Source organism: Pelodiscus sinensis, chromosome 4, assembly GCF_049634645.1.
Source record: "Pelodiscus sinensis isolate JC-2024 chromosome 4, ASM4963464v1, whole genome shotgun sequence".
Classification (NCBI taxonomy): Eukaryota; Metazoa; Chordata; order Testudines; family Trionychidae; genus Pelodiscus; species Pelodiscus sinensis.
Genome location: NC_134714.1, coordinates 68029283 through 68046111, shown reverse-complemented (window position 1 = coordinate 68046111; position 16829 = coordinate 68029283). Strand labels below are relative to the sequence as shown.

The following is a 16829-nucleotide window of genomic DNA, read 5'->3' as shown; positions in this document are numbered from 1 at the left end:
TCCGCAAAAGCAGCTGCTTTTGTGGAAAAACTTGCCAGTCTAGACACAGCCCCTTGGTTTTAAGAAAACAAGCCATATGCAGTAAAGTTAAACATGTAGCTAAAATGGGCATACATTATTGCTGCCAATATTGCACACTGGTATATAATGTTGAACCAGTTATAATTTATTTGAAAACTACATAGTAAATCAGCTACAGATATTATTTGTTTTATTCACAGTCAAGAACAAAGGTGTTAAACAACAATGCAGCTTATGAGCCACTCATATTTCAAATCTCCCTTTTTAAGCGTTAGAAATCAAAAAGAGAGAACATAATCATAATAATAAAACAGACTTTATTCCTATCACTTACTAACCACTATTAGAAAGTAGTATTGAGGACAAAACAATTAAGCACAACAAATTCAGTTCTCCGTATCCTGGATTTCTTTCTTTGGGTCTGAGTTGTTCTCATAGGAAATGGACGTGATTATTTTGTTCTCCCAATTTGCATCTCCATATAGCTTTCCTGACAGCATGGTCCCATGAATACGTGACCAGAGTGGGATGCACAACACCTGGATCTAGTGTACCTGATCTACAGTGTGACCCTGGGCAAGCTGCCTTATTTTTCTGTGCTTCTGTTTCCCCTTCTAGCCCTTGTCTCTTATCCGTTTAGAATGCATTCTCTTCCGGGCAGGGCCTATCTTGTTATGGGTTTCAGTTCCTAGAACATTAGGGTCCCTATCTTGGTGAGACTTTTAGGTGACATTTAAATAATGATTTGATCATAGCTCCAATCAGCCTGGCCTTTTTAAAATATGGAAAAAAGACAAATTAGGCTTCCCCAGGCAGAAAGAAGTAGGGATGTTAAGTAGTCGACTGGCAGCAAGGGGCAGGAAGAGGAGGGGTACTTCAAAGTGGCAGCACCCCATGAAGCCTGGGGTCAGCTGGACACTCCAGCTGACCCCAGGCTCTGTGCGGTGCTACCCCTTTGAAATGCCATTGTGGCATTTCAAAGGGGCAGTGCCGCATGGAGCCCAGGATCAGCTGTGCAGCGCTGCTGCTTTGAAATGCTGAAATGGCGTTTCAAAGCAGCAGTGCCACGTGAAGCCTGGGGTCAACTGGGAAGTCCTAAAATGTAAAAATGCATTAACTATTCGATTAGAGAATTACACATTACTTAACATCCTTAGAAAGAAGCTGTAAATTAGCTGGGATTCACTTAACATAGTTAGATTTAACTTTTGTCAAGTATCATCATTTTTACATCCATTTATAAAGATAAACTGCATGAGAACAAGAAATCTGTATAAAATGGATGAGATAACTGAGTGTTGTTATATGTCTCCACTGCTGCATAGGCTACATCTACACTACTACTTATGTTGGTATAACATGTTGCTCAAGGGTGTGAATAAAACACTTCCCTGAACAAGATAAGATACACCAACATAAGCGTGAGTGTAGATGTGATGTCAGCACTATGTCAGCAGGAGAGCTTCTTCCATTTTAGCTACTGCTGCACATTGCGGGAGTGGATTAACTTTGTCAAGGAGAGCTCTCTCCCATCAGTATAGACTGGCTACACTAGAGATTTTACAGATGTGCCACTGTAAATTCACTAGTGTTGACATAGCCTTAGGGTGGGAATGTAGATATAATCTTGACAGCTTGTCTACCCAGAGAGTTATTTCATAATAATCATTCCAGATTAACTCCATGGGTGGATGCTTTTCTTTCAGAATAAGATTATCCACCAATGGAGATATACAGGCATAGTTAATCCATGTTGTATTTACACCCTCACTTATTCTGGATTAATTTTCATATGTAGATAAACTAATTTGTGCTGGATCAGTTTCCTCCAGGTATCTTCTTTCACAGGGTCTTGCAAACCATTTGGCCACACCATAAGAATATATGGTGTTAAACCCAGGCTTTGCACCTGGGGGTAAGGGGAGGGTGGGAAATGGACTTTCTATAGCTACTGCCCAGCAGAAAGAAAAATCAATGACTTGGGATTTGGCGGGTACACCCTGCTGATCACAGCTATCCAGTACAGAGGCATCAGTATCTCCTCCCTGAGGTGCTGTTGGTGTTCCAATCACTCCCTAAAAAAGCCTCCTCCAGACAGTGTTCCTGTGCCAGTAAAAGCTTCCATTTGGCTGCAACTCACTGACCACACCTGGTTCAGGCAGGTGGAGTGAAAATTGACCTCCTCCTGTTATCCTCTGACACAATGTTTTCCTCCACTATGAGGATATCTCCCAGCAGGCCTCAAGACACATTTTTCTTCCTTGAAGCATATGCTGGGAATCTGTGCTTAAAACACATTTCATCAGGAAATAAACCATTTTTTCTTAATCTACCTCTGATTGTAACAATTTTAGATTACTAAAGCTAAATGAGAAGTTGTTTGTATGCTTATTACATGTCACTCAGCTGAGACAGTGAAATTAGACTGATCTGTTTCCCTTTGTTAGTAGAATGACTTTCTGGTTCTTAATAGGTGGGTGCTCTTGGGTTTGGTTCACAAACTGCAAGGAAAAGTTTAAATCTGAGGAAGGAGAGGGAGAAGATCACTGGAAAGTTTTGTAAAAAGGAAGTTGCCTTATATTTTTTTCATATTCTTTTTGTAATATCCTAAATGTATAAAAAAATAAAACCTAAGTGTAGAGTATAAAGCAGTGGTCTCCAACCTTTTAAAGTATGAGATCACTTTCTGAATTTAAGTGCAATCCAGGATCTACCTCAAACCCAAATACCTTTGCCCCACCTTCTTCGTGCCCCTTCTCCAAGGCCCCACCCCTGCTCATTCCATCCTCCGTCCCTCCCCCATCCTTCCTCCCTTTCATCAGGCAGGGGCAGAGGGTTGGGGCGCAGTCTTTGGTCTTGGGCTAAGGGATTTAGAGTGTGAGAAGGGCTCTGAGCTGAGCCTGTGGCAGGAGTTGGGCTGTAGGAGAGGGAGTTCAGGCTCTGTAAGTGAGTTTGGATCTAGGGGGGCGCAGGGCTAGGGCAGGGACTTGGGGTGCAGGAGAGGGTATATGACTGGAACAGGGATTCAGGATTTAGGCTCCCGCTGAACACTGCTTACCATAGGTGGCTCCTGTGTGGTGGTGCAGTGGGGCTAAGGCAGGCTCACCCCTGCCCTGGCCCTGCATCACTCTCAAAAGCAGCCAGCAAATTCCATCCCAAGTCCTGTTGTACCCCCCCACCCCCATTCTGTGGAGATAGAATACAAGGTGGGAAAGGGTAGGAGATGCACAGCAGTGGAGAGAGGGGCAGCTGAAGTGTTGCACTTGATACCTTCTTGGCCAAACCAGTCAAGATCACCTGTCAGAGGCTCCAAGATCTACTGGTTGGTGATCACTGGTATAAAGTAAGTTGCCAGTGGTAAAACTGAAAGCCTGCATGTACATACAGGGCAAAATTCACCTCTGTATAACAGGCTAAAACATCACTAAAGTCCTATTTAAGTCTTCAAAATAACCCTTGAGGGTTGTATAGGCCTTGTGCTGATTCTCTGCACGCTGGCTAGTTTCACTCAGACAAGTCTTTTCAGATCAGAGGTTTCTCTCAGAAAGACCCTCCAAGCCCAAGGCAACTGCACATTCCGATATTCAGACACCACAATGATGAGCATGGAATAAGGATCAAATAGATTTATTAGGCAAATAGTCTTGAATGTCAGAACTGAACTAAAAAACCATGTCCCAGCAAATGGTGTGAGAAGGGGCAATCCGAAGGCAGTTTATTACCTGCTGAGAAAAGCCTGGGGCTATATCATTTCTGCCTTCCCTTGGGACAGCCAATTGTCATTAATTGCAGAGGGCAGATTTGCAAGATGGACAAAACGTTAATTTGAAAGCAGCCTCAGAATACAATGCTCACAGGATTTTAAGGCTGGGGGAGGGCCATACATTTTCAACACCACACATGAGGGATTAGATACAGTACTCTTGTGGCTAACTAGCGTTCAGAGTGAAGACAGAATGTCATTCTCCTTAGTCTCCTGGATCATCGTACAGGCCCTATTAAATTTTCATCTTTTAAGCCCATTTAACAGTTGTTGTGAATCTACTCCATTAAGCGCACCCTGAAAATGAACCCCTAACTGACATTCTCTCATGCCCAACAATGCAGGGCATTCACTCCTCTTAACCACTCTACCTGTCATATCACCCATTGTTTTCAAATGCAGGAACACCCAAAGTAACAGGCTTTAAAAACCCTTTTTCAGTGACGATTTCATGATGCCAGCTCCATCCATCCATCCAACCTGACAGACTGTGAAAGACTGGAAAGCCAGCAAAACAAATTACAAAAGCACTACAACAAGTAATCATGCACAAGTCACTCCTGCAACCAAATAAAATGCTGTAACTATATCATTTATCAGCTCTCCCACATTAACCCAGCATATCCTTGGGTTTTCATATCATGGTTGTTTTTTTTTGTTTTTTTTGTTTATTCTCTAACCCACTTTGGTTTTATTCCCATGTTTCCTCATATACATTATAGCTACATTCATCTACCATTTTATCAGAAGGCCAGAGCTGTGGTATGGTAGAAAAGGTTTCAGTGATAACAGTTTTGGCCTGAAACACATCACACATAGGTTTGTTTCTGTTTTTAACTGACTTCAAGCACACTATGAAAGTCACACAAGACACTTAAAAGATTTTGATCGAGTGATTTTATGAACACAACCACCTTGTTAGCAAAATGCAGTTCTGCCTTCCTCCCTCAGTCCCATCCAAATCAACTTCACATCACATGTAAAAACAGAAACAGAAACTTACCATCCAACACTTGGATGGAAGGAGCCCTGTGTACTATACTGTCCATTTTAATATTTAAACCAACAACCAGATGGCTATGCAACAACATGCAAGAAACTGGTCCTCATCAGCACTGACTCATAATTTTGGGTTGATCCAAGGAATGACAATGGGATACCGAGCCCTTCAGTTCTCAGTCACCAGGGGTACATCTACACAGCAACATTATTTCAAAATAACTAGCGTTATTCCGAAATAACTTAGTCCACATCTACACAACAGGCAGCTATTTCAAAATAATGTTGAAATGCTGTCAAGCTGGAGGACTTCTTGCTCTGACTACTGTAACTCTCATTGCACAAGGAGTAAGGAAAGTCAGAGAAAGAGTGCTCTATTTTGAAATAAGTGCTGTGTAGATGCTCCCTATTTTGAAATAAGCTACTTCGAAATAAGATACGCAATTGATGTAGCTCAGTGTGTGTCACTTATTTTGAGTTAAGGCTTGCAGGGTAGATGCACCTTAGCTGAATTCAAACCAGAGTCCTAAGTGACCATATCTCTCTGTCATCCAAGAGCTGGTCTGTGGCCTATATGAAATACGTTTGAGATTCCAGATCAGTTCCTCAACAACAAGTCTTCCTATCATAAAATCCACTAAAACAATACCCTCAGCAAGTGAATGAATTATCCCCAATAATGGAAAATGTATAATCCTACTGGTGGGTTCTCTAGGTCTGGAGCAGGGCAGTAGAAGGGAAAGTTTGCACTGGAACTGCTATTCTGAGTCCATGCTATCTAAGGGTACGTCTACACAGCAGCATTATTTTGAAATAGCTGATGTTATTCCGAAATAACACAGTGCGTGTCTACACTACAAGCCTTTACTTCAAAATAATGTTGAGCCGGAGGACTTCTTACTCTGATTCCTGGTAACCCTCATTTCACAAGGAGTAATGGAAGTTGAAGGAAGAGGAGTGTTCTTCCTTCTTCTTCCTGCTATGTAGACAGCACCAAAAGCCGAATTAAGCTATTTCAACTTAAGCTACACAATTGACATAGCTCAAGTTGCGTAGCTTATTTGGGCTTTAGCACTGCTGTGTAAACTTACCCATATAGGAAATCATTTCTCTTTGGGAGATACAGTTTGAGAATTATAGTATGAGCAAATCCCAAGCAAAAAAGGCAGCAGCTCAGTTAACATATGCCCCAGTTAGTGTGTTCAATTGATAATTTAAAATAACAGTCAGCTGTTGGAGTAAAGATAGTAGAGAGAAAAAAAATCGGCTGTTTCTGGATAAGATTTTTTCATTACAAGATGTTAATTACATTAAATACGTTATGGCACCATATGTACATCAAAATATGGAAAGAACACAAAGAAATTGAAGTTAAGTTTCCTGCCATGTGAACTTGGGAAGATTCTCAAGCATTCTGTGCCTCGGTTTACCTAGCTGTACAATGGAGATAATTATTCACAGAGGTGTTGTGAGATTGTTAATGTTTGCAAAGTACATTGAGATAGCTGGATGATATATTTAAGTGATTCAAAGTGTTATTCTGTGATATTTCTGCCTTCTGCACATCCACGTACCTCATATCTATTAAATTAAGAGATGTGGATTAAAAACAGAGAACAAGCTAGGAAAAGGGGGAAGGGGAATGTAGATAAAGACACACAACAGAAGGCTGCTTTTAAGAACCCAGAATTTAAAAACACATCACTATCCACTGATGGTTTCTGAATAGGACTGTTTTGTTGAGCCAGGACAATGTGTTTATCCAGACACCTGCTGCCTTCCTTTTATGATCTGATGAACTCAGACCTGCAATATTTCTGCCTGTAGCATCATGTTGGCAAACAACAAGGTGTTAAATGGCAGAAACAATGGGCAGTCATGTCAGGTTGATTGGCTCACAGAAGCAAGTAGGGGGCTGAGGAAGACAGAAGAGATGGGAGCATGTGAAGTGATCAAGCAAAGGAAAAAGGAGACCTAGACAGAGAAAGAGGCAATGGTAATGTAAAGAGGCACTGGTCATTAATAAGGGACCCACCCCTGAGCTATGCAATGTAATGTGTTTACACAAGATACTCAGGCGCACTGGAAAAATATTATTCCAGGAGAACTAGAATAGTATACACAGAGCAGCATATGTGTCTATGTAATTGAGCTAAAAGAATATTATACATACATAAATAAATAAAAATACATGGGGCAGTTCACAATACCTGAGCTAGTATTTCAATCTACAGTAGCTACATTGTCCCCCATCTCAGAGCAAAATCTTTGTGTGGCCAGTTTCTGTAGGGGGCGTCTGTCTTTTTTTTTTTTTTTTTTAAGAGACACAATCAAAACGCAGACAGAGGAAATGCAAATGTCATTCAGCTCCCTTTCATTGTCAGGAAGGACACATGAGGATAAAACACTGTGCAAAGCATCCTTTCCCCCCTATTACGTGTCTTAATGCTTTTGCTTCTAATTTATCCTTTGCATAATTTATTTACATGTGTATTGTTTCCTGATCAGCAACTTGTAACAATAAATGGAAATTATAGAATGTTTTATTAAACAAGTTGTTCAAAAAAAAAAAAAAAGACAGATGGTGTCAGACAGCCAGTGACAGTCCTGTTTCCCCTACCCAGCAGTGGTACTTAAAAAGGCGCACAGAGAAAAGCAAACCCTGCACTTGAGGTCTATTGTTTCCTCTCTTCTCACCCCAGGGGGAGGGGGAGGAAAAGGGGGCTAATTATAACAGACCTGCTCCTGCTCCCATTGACTTCAGTAGGAACAGGGCCGAGCTTCAAAAGAATGTAACTACCCGTCCAAACTAGGCAGGATTTAGTACGTAAGGGAGAAGTAAATCACAGGTGTGAGTGTGTCATGTTCCACAATTAGAGAACGTACAAAGCTAACACAAAACAGAACAGTGTCGTTCGGTAAGGGACAGCCCACGCTGAAATCTCCTCCCGCCCCCGTCACTCCATGTGGAGTGACTCCTCATTTGCACCCGTGTCAGCCAGCGCAGAACCAGGTTTCCCTTCGCGCTCCACGCACCCGCCCCGCGCCCCGCCACGTGAGACTCCTCGGCTGCTTTTTAGGAAGCTCGCCTCCCACAACAAATGAATGATTCTGCCGAAAGAAAACCAGCCCCGACCTCCATTGTTAGGAATCCTAGTGCCGTCGTCACATCCAGACACAGGGCATGTCGCTCCACACCAAACGGACCCCTAGGACAATGCATTCCCTCACCAACCGAAGTTGGTCCAGTTAAAGATACCCTCGCTCGCTGTGTTATATGTGTAGAGAGACAAAGTATACCGGAGAGTTACTTACGGTGCTTTCAGGAAGTTACTCTGGCAATGAACGGGACTGATCTAACTCAGATTTATTTTTTAATTGAAACATTAAACTGATTTAAGCTGCAGAATGCGGGGGGAGGCGCGTTAAGAAGTTGTTCTCACTGGGACAACTATAACATATGGAATCTGATTGGTGGCACATTGTATACTCCACACACATATTCACCGGGTTTTGTCTTTCTCCCCAAAAGACAGCTACTACTCCTATGCTAGCCCTGTTCTAAGGGCACTTCCCCCTTCTCGACCGATTTTTACCATTTGCTAAATGAAAGGCTATTTAATGGCAGACAAACGTTTGATGCCAAAATGGAGAAGGAGCGATGCAAATCTGACAGCTGTGCGTGTACCCCCTCCCGGCGTACAGCTCCCCTTCCTCCAGATTGCTGCACAGCACAGAGACAACCCCGCTGGAATCCCCGGGAAAAACCTCCAAGTGGTTTCCCAACTCCAATCGGAAAGTTTAATTGAAAAGACACAGCTCAGAGTCGGAATTACATCTCTACGACCTCAAACGGATAAAATACCCACGCAGTGTGACTGGGAAGTCCAAATGAAGTGTCTCCCCCAGGTACGCCGCTTTCTTGCATTGTGAGCGTCTTGTGTTATTAGCAAGCGCTGCCCCCTAGCACAGAAGTCATTTTTAAAAGGTTGAGACAGCCCCTTTTCTCCCCCACAGACGGTGCCAAATCCCCCTCTCCCTAATGCCTAGAGGGATTAACGGTGTGTGCTGCAGGCCACAAGGAAATGAGGGACCTGATCCAGAGAAAAATGCCTAGCTCCTGTGTGCCTCTCTTAAATCCGCCTTAATACAAGATCGGAGAACCCAGCATATTTCTAGAGCAGAGGCACCTGTCCCAATACTCTGCGCCTGTATCTCTCAGCAAACAGCTGGCCAGATTCGGCTTCTCATTTACATCCGGGCAGATTTCGGCGACCAGTGTGTCCAGCCCAAGATGGAAACACAATCAACTCTCGTTGCCACTTTCAAAAGAGAAAACCTCCCCTAGGCAACGAGCTCTCTAGACTTCCTGCCTAAAAAGCACCCAGCAGTGACCCCGAGTCATTCATTCCGCGCAAGTCCGGCTCTCCAGTCCTCGCACACAGACCGAAGTGTAATTGCAATGCCCCTGCTGCCCTGCTAGGAAACGAGCGGTGCAGCCCCTTCTGCTCCCGAGCCAGCAAACGCTGTGGCTGATTCTTTCCTCCTTTTCAACTCATCCCAACTCCTAGAAGCTTTGCAAAAGAAAACTCCGAACTGCTGTCGGAGCGCTGCAACACAGACAGTTCTGCTCCCGGCTTCCAGGACCGATCCCTCTCCCGTGGACACGGAGTTGGTGGCGGGGGGAGACAGCCCGGACAACAGGCTCAGGACTCTGTCAAGTGCAAGCCCCTCCTCAGGGGTCCTGCAGGACCTAGCCGTTTCCGAGATCCCCGCAGCCCCGAGAGCTGCCAGAAGCCCCGCTGCCATCCTCCCCTTCAGAGCTCCACTCTCCCTCCCTCTCGGCCAGCCAATTAATCACAATCCAAATGTAACAATTTCTTTTTGTTAATTTCAGTGCAAGACGCCCGTGTGTGTTGCACAAAAAGAGAGGAGCTCAGAAAGGCAAGAGGGAGGGAGGAGAGATCAGCTGGGAGGCTGGAGGCACCGGGCTCAGGCTGGCAGCAGCATCGGAAAGGCGCCTTTTTTCATATTTAAACCACGCGGAATATGTACATTTTTGATTCCTACTTACGCTTTCAGGGGGTTGTGAATGACAGTCGCCATTTTGCTACAATGTAACAGAATATTGTGTCTCAGAGTTCTAAAGGTTCGCTTAGGGGAAGCGGCCAGCCAATCAGAAGACGGGATACCGGCCTGCCGCCCAATCCGGCGCTGGGGGCGGAGCCAGGGCTGTGCTAGTTATTAGGGGAGCTGTCAAAGCCCAGAGGTCACTCCCTTTCTGTGGAACTGGAAGAGAGCAGGTCTTAAAGGGGCAGTTACACTAGGGACTGTCACTACACCGAACTAGAGTGAGGGGGGCTAGGATGTGGAACAGAAGACTCTTTGGAGTTATCTGACTCTTTAATGTCAAGAAATCTAGAGAAAGGAATGAGGGTGAATACCTTGTCTTTGTGGATTGCTGTGCCTGCCTTTCATTTCCCAAATGGCATGTCCCCTTATTCATGTGCAAGGGTTGGATGCATGCCATTTCATCAGGAAAATAAACTACAGGTGTACTGACATTTGGTGCAGTAGATTCTTGAGCTTTATTATTCCCAATGTGTTTTCCTTTACCTGAAGCCACTTTCCCCTTTAGGCTTCTTGGAACTCCTAGTGCTTACAGTGACTCCAGGGCAGCACCCTCTCCCCCTCCCCTAGGAATTTCTCAATGTCAGTCATCCAGCTTCTGCAGCCAGTGCACTGGTTACATAATGCACAGTGGCCAAACTGCCTGCCTGCCTGTTCTCTGTTTTTCCCACAAAGCAACTTCTGAAGTGATTGTCCTGTCTAACATGTTGAGACCTGGGCCTCTGATCTTTCAACATGGAGAGAGGGAGGGGGGAGGATTTTAATCTACATTTCATATGACACTTACTTTCATGGTAGCAGAGTGACTTGGAGTCAAGAATCCTGGAACAGATACAGCTGTTAAATGCCCATTTCTGGGAGAGGCACTAACTCCAGGAAGTCAGAGTTTATCTTCGACTAATTAAAAAAGAGTATGCAAATGAATTAGCCTGCATGAGCTAAGACACTCAAGAAGTGGCTAATTCTGCTCTCATACCACTGTAAATCAGAAGGAACCTCACCACAATCAGTGAAGTTACACCAGTGTTGATCTAGCAGAAGGTAGATCACACTCAGATTTAAGCAGTTTCTTCTTGTCAGACATCAATGTAGGTTTTGCCTTACAACATTTCTGTACCTCTCAAAGGTCCCCCTTCTGTTTTCTTGCAGCTCCCGCCAAGGGGGCCTGAGGGTGTTAAGATGAGGGCAGGGGTGGCATGATTTGGCAATGGGTAGGAAGCCTATAGCTTGACCTACTAAGGCAAGATTAGGCACTCAATGTAGCCGAGAACTGTTTCCCCTTTGCACTGGCAGTCTCATTCCACTTTGCCCACATTAAATGAACAAGGCATCCCGAACTTTCTGTAATGCTTTTGAGGCACAATGTCCCTATATTATAGACAGGGAAACTGAGACACGGACTATTCAATAAATTGCCAGAAGTCATACAGAAAGTCATCAGCAGAGCTGGGTACAGATAAAAGCAAATTGCAATAGTCCTACCTTCTCTCCTCCAGCTCACAATACACAGTATCTCCTACATTTCAAGGCTGCAATAAAAGACACAGTTCAGCTCTTAGTGCCAGACATGCTTATGGCATAGACTCTTGGGCAGTGACCCATTCATTAAGCATATTCAGCAAGAGGGCTTAACATCCAGGATCTGTTCTCAACTCTGACCATTTCAATTGTTTGGTACCTTTCCCTTTTCTGTTTTAATAACTAGAATGAAGAATCCCTTCAACAGAGGCTCCAAGTTGGTATGGAAACACTCCACCCCCAGAGTTTGAAAGTGACACCAGCAATACATGAAGGAGCAAGATCCAGTCTTTCTCCAGGAACACCCTCAGAGAGGCCTTTTAGGTGCCACCAGCTTTGACCCTGGCTGGGACCACCAGAGCAGCCTGCCTGCCACCCTCTACATGCCTCCGGCTCTGGCCCCATCCGGGGCCGATGGAAAGCTTCTGCCCTCCACATGGCCACAGCCCCAACCCCTAGCAGCAGGAACCCACCCACCTGCAGTCCCAACTCCCAGCAGGAGCAACCTTCCTGCTACGTGGTCCCCAGTGGTAGCCAGCCCCCAATGCAGCCCTGCCCTCCAGAGCATCTGCCCCCCAATGCGACTCCGGGCGCAGGCCTGTCCCCTCCCCACCTGCCACACCGCCCCATGCCAGCCACCTTCCACGTGCAATAGAAAGGTGAGTGTTGCAGCACAGCTCTGCAAAGGAGGTGGGCAGGCTTACAATTTTTTGTGCGCAGCCATTCACCTTAGAGGGAACACTGATCATGGTCCATTGCTTTCACTCATTCAGAACTTGGTAAGTTGGAAGTATGAATGTTTTGTGATATGTCTGGGTTTCAAAGGAGGTTTGAGACAGCAGCACTTCTGGAACAGAGGGCTGAATTAAGAATGGGGTCAAAGAGTCCAAAGCCCATTATAATAATGTTTAATATAATATTGGCCCAGAAGGCAATGGATATGACTTAGGAACCTCATGTCTGCCACTTCCCTCTTGGCCATAGAGAAAGTCAGCTGCTAACTGCAAATTGTTGGTAAATGCATATGTGACATAGTCCTTCAGAGAAATTAACAGGATAGTATGTTCAGGTACCTATGGCTTATGCTAGATAGCATCAGAATTGCTTAACTCTGTCATTGTCAGCAAGATAAAACCTTTCTCCTTTAGCTCAAAGTATAGGAGAAAATTGGTTCTATCTCCATTGTCACAGATTCTTACTGGCCATGAACTGTCACATAGAAAAGTCATAATCATCCCTAGGGGGCCATAGATTTGTTTATATAACATTTATATTTACATACTGATGGGTACCACATGCATGAAGGTGATAAACATCTGAGAAACTGCAGCATAATGATACATTTTATAACCATGGGATAAATTGCAAAACTATGTGAGTAAAGAACTTAGTGTCCCTTTCACTGCCTTGGTTGTACTGTGCTTCCTAGTCCACCTCTATGGAATTTATTGTAACATTCTCAGCCCCTGAGCAACTTCAGACAGCTCTTATTTGAATTAAAATGTCTCTCAACCTTTCCACCTTACTGTACCCTTTTCAGGAGTCTGATTTGTCTTGCATATCCCCAAGTTTCACCTCAGTTAAAAACTATTTGCTTATAAAATCATACATAAAAATACAAAAAAGTCTTACAGCAATCTTTGACTGAAAAATTGCTGACTTTCTCTTTTTACCATATAATTATAAAATAAATCAATTGGGATATAAATATTGTACTTAAATTTGAGTGTATAGAGCACTATAAACAAGTCATTGTTGGTATGAAATTTTAGTTTGTATTGAGTTTGTTAGTACTTTTTACATAGCCTGTTGTAAAACTAGGCAAATATATAGCTGAATGAATGTATCCCCTGAAAGACCTTTGTCTGCGTACCCCTGAAAATCAATGAGGTATGCATAGCCCTGGCTGAAAAACAACAAGTTAAACAAAGCTACTCCAGAAATGTTTTGTCTTTCTCTTCCCAAAGGCTATGTCTAGACTGCAAGCCTCTTTCGAAAGAGGCTTTTTCGAAAGTATTTCGTGTTACAATACGCGGATCGGAAAATCGATCCGCTTTTTCGAAAAAGAGCGTCCTGACTGCTGGACGCTCTTTCGAAATTAAAAGCCACCTGGAACCGCTTCTGCTAGGGCATGGGGGCAGCATTTCCTTCCGGGTGCTGCTGCCTGCCCTTTGCAGAGACGCGTGGTTAAAGGGACGCCCCTGAACACCCGTTGCTCTGCTTCTGCAGCTGCCTTTGCTGTCCCTCTAGGAGGTAAGCAAAGCATTGCAGTGCTGATTTGGAGTGCTCAGCTTCCTGGGACACCCCAGCAGGTTTTTTGTTTGGAGGTTTTTCTGTTTTAGACCCGTTTTTTCGGCATAGAGCCAGAGCTGCCCCTGGGCAGGCGATGGCCCCACGCCATCATACTACAAGTGTTGCTGCATCTGCATGACACAGTCATGAGGCTACTTCCCCATCTGGACCCAGACCAGAGGTACGAAGGGATCGTCCGTCATGTAGCCCCACTGCCCTTGCCTCCAAACTTCTTTGTGGACAGGCATTTTTGGAGGCTTGACACCAGCTCTGACTGGTGGGACCGGCTCGTTATACAGCTCTGGGATGACCAAGAGTGGCTACGCAACTTCCGGATGAGAAAGACCACTTTCCAAGAGCTGTGTACCTGGCTCGCCCCTGCTATGCAACGGCAAGACACCCACCTGCGGCCCGCTATCCCCGTGGAAAAGAGGGTCGCCATTGCCCTCTGGAAGCTGGCAACCCCCGACAGCTACCGCTCCGTGGGACACCAATTTGGAGTGGGCAGGTCTACTGTTGGATCCATCCTGATGGAGGTAAGTCATTGTCTGGGGACAGTCACAGTTTGGGGTGGGGGGAAGGGAGACTGTCAGGAAGGGCAAAGTGGAGTGTGAGGGAGCTCCTCCACTCACCCTGAATTGTTGGGGGGGGGGAGTTCTGAGGAGGGGATTCCCGGGGTGTTTGAGAGGGAAGGTGGGTGGTGGGTTCTCCTCCTAAGAGATAAGGCACCCCTTCTAACATTTTGTTGTCTGTCTCTTTCTGCAGGTGGTGAGGGCCATCAATTCGGAGCTGCTGAACAGGCTCGTCTGTCTACCAGATCTGGACAGCGTCATGGCTGGCTTTGCTGCCCTTGGCTTCCCGAATTGTGGAGGAGCGCTCGATGGGACACACATTCCAATCCGTGCACCACCCCATCGAGCAGCCCAATTCATTAACAGAAAGGGCTACTTTTCTATGGTCCTCCAGGCCCTGGTCGACCATCGTGGCCAGTTTTCTGACATTTGTGTTGGGTGGTCAGGGCAGGCACATGATGCCCACATCTTCAGGAACTCGTACCTCTACCGGAGGCTTCAGGCAGGAACATTTTTCCCGCATCACAACTTTGCGGTTGGGGATGTGCACATGCCGGTGTGCATAGTGGCTGATGCCGCCTACCCCCTGATGCCGTGGCTGATGAAGCCCTACACCGGCCACCTGGATGCGAGCAAGGAGCAGTTTAATGCTCACCTTAACCGGGCTCGCAACCAGGTGGAATGTGCGTTCGGACGTTTAAAAGGCAGATTCCGGTGCTTGCTCACACACCTAGACATGGAGGAGAGCAACATCCCTGAGGTGGTGGCCGCGTGTTGCGTTCTCCATAACCTGGTGGAGAGGAAAGGGGAGGCCTTCCTACCAGGGTGGGGTACAGGTGCTGATGGTCAGGAGAGGCACTTTGCCCAGCCCCGGACAGCTGCCATCTGCCAGGCTCACTGGTCTGCTGTTTGTATACGGGAGGCCCTACGGGAGCAATTCTCAATTGGAGGTCACTGACTCTACTGAGGGGCTTCTGCCTGGGGACTGGGCTCTGGCCCAATAGAAGCTTCCCTCCACAACCCATCTCCTGACCCTGTTTGGAGAAATAATAAACACCGGGGTTTGTCTCAAAATAATAAGTTCTGTTTTATTTTTTTTTAAATATCACTCACTGGAAAATAGTATAACTGTTGCAAACATAAAAAAGCTTTTGTTCATTTTTGATGTAGAAAATATACTTTCATGCCAAACTATGTACAATAAACATTTTGTTTAACACATTCCTTGTCATTTAACTGGGGTGATGGGGGTGCTTGAAACCTGGAGGGGGAAAGGGAATCAGGTTGCACGGTGCTTGCCTGATCTCAGTCTCCTGCTTGGGCCTCGTGTTCGGGGTCCACCATGGCCACGGGATCGGGTGGTGCACCTGTCGGTTGGCTGGATAACAGCAGGTAGGTGCTCTTGGGACTGGGAGGCCTGGGGGAGAGGAGGGCCAGGGGGAGAGAGGGGCTGGGGAACTGGGGGGGCTGGAGGAGAGGGAGGTCCAAGGGGGGAAAGGGATGCTGCTGTGGAAGGGGGGTTTGGTGGGGCGGGGTCATGGGGTGCTGGAGGAGCAGGACCAGGGACAGGAGCAGGCAAGCCGCAGACCTCCCTGAGAGTGGCACTCAGGGACGTGCGCTGCTGGACCAGCTCCTCCATCAGCCGGTCATGCCACCGATCTTCTGCTTCCACCCTCTCTCGCAGGATGGCGTTGAGCTCCTGCACGGCCTCCACATGCTGCCTCAGGATGTCCGCATACACACGCCTGTGTCTGCGGCTCCCATATCCCTGAGATGGAGGTGGGGCTGGGATGCTGCAGCCCTCTTGCACGGCTGGTCCGGCTGTGGAGGAAAAGAGGAAGACACAATCAGTCATAAAAAACTGGACTATGTAGCACTTAAAATACTAACAAGATGGTTTATTAGGGGATGAGCTTTCGTGGGCCAGACCCACTTCCTCAGATCAGAGTAACATGGCTATATTTCTATCACAATCAGTCATGTGTGCAACAGCTGTCCAAAAGGGCATGTCCTCTCCTTGAGACAGGGGAATCAGACATTCTGAAGGTAACACCATGTGTGACCTGGGCATCAGCCTGAGCATTACAGGTTTCCCTTGTGCATCACCCACTGTGCACCCACCTACCCCTCTCCCCTGGGTGTTACACAACCTCACTGCACTCACCTGCTGCTTCATCTCCAGCATCAGATGACACCTGGGAGGCCTCTGGGGTCTGTGTGACTGACTCCAGGGTGAGGGTCGCCGTCTCCTCACTGTCCTCCTCTGGCACCATGTCCCCGTCTCCAGACTGCTCTGGGTCCTGCTCTGGCGCGTCCACCACAGGGTCTGCCAAGCCTGACTGCACGAGATGCCGTGGTGTGCGTGCTTCACCACCACCCAGGATCTGGTCCAGCTCAGTATAATAGGGGCAGGAGTGGGGGGCTGCCCCAGAACGGGAGCTATTCTCCCTGGCCTTCACATACCCTTGGCGCAGCTCCTTAACTTTGGAGCGCACCTGGTCCTGGATGCAGGGGTAGTGTCCTTTCTGGGCCAG

At 46.3% G+C, this 16829-nt stretch overlaps 1 protein-coding gene across 3 annotated transcripts in view; it reads right to left on the bottom strand.

Moving 5' to 3' along the window:
- The window catches only part of DPF3 (double PHD fingers 3), a 228061-nt gene extending 217793 nt beyond the window's left edge, over positions 1–10268 (bottom strand). Inside the window, exon 1 of one of the 3 annotated variants that reach the window (XM_006130318.4) lies at positions 9858–10268. In XM_006130318.4, the coding sequence (XP_006130380.1) occupies positions 9858–9889 (32 nt within the window). In that variant the 5' untranslated portion in view covers positions 9890–10268. The remainder of the gene's footprint in view (positions 1–9857) is intronic. The other 2 variants (XM_075927282.1, XM_075927281.1) reach the window with 2 other exon arrangements.
- Positions 10269–16829: the final 6561 nt, after the last annotated feature.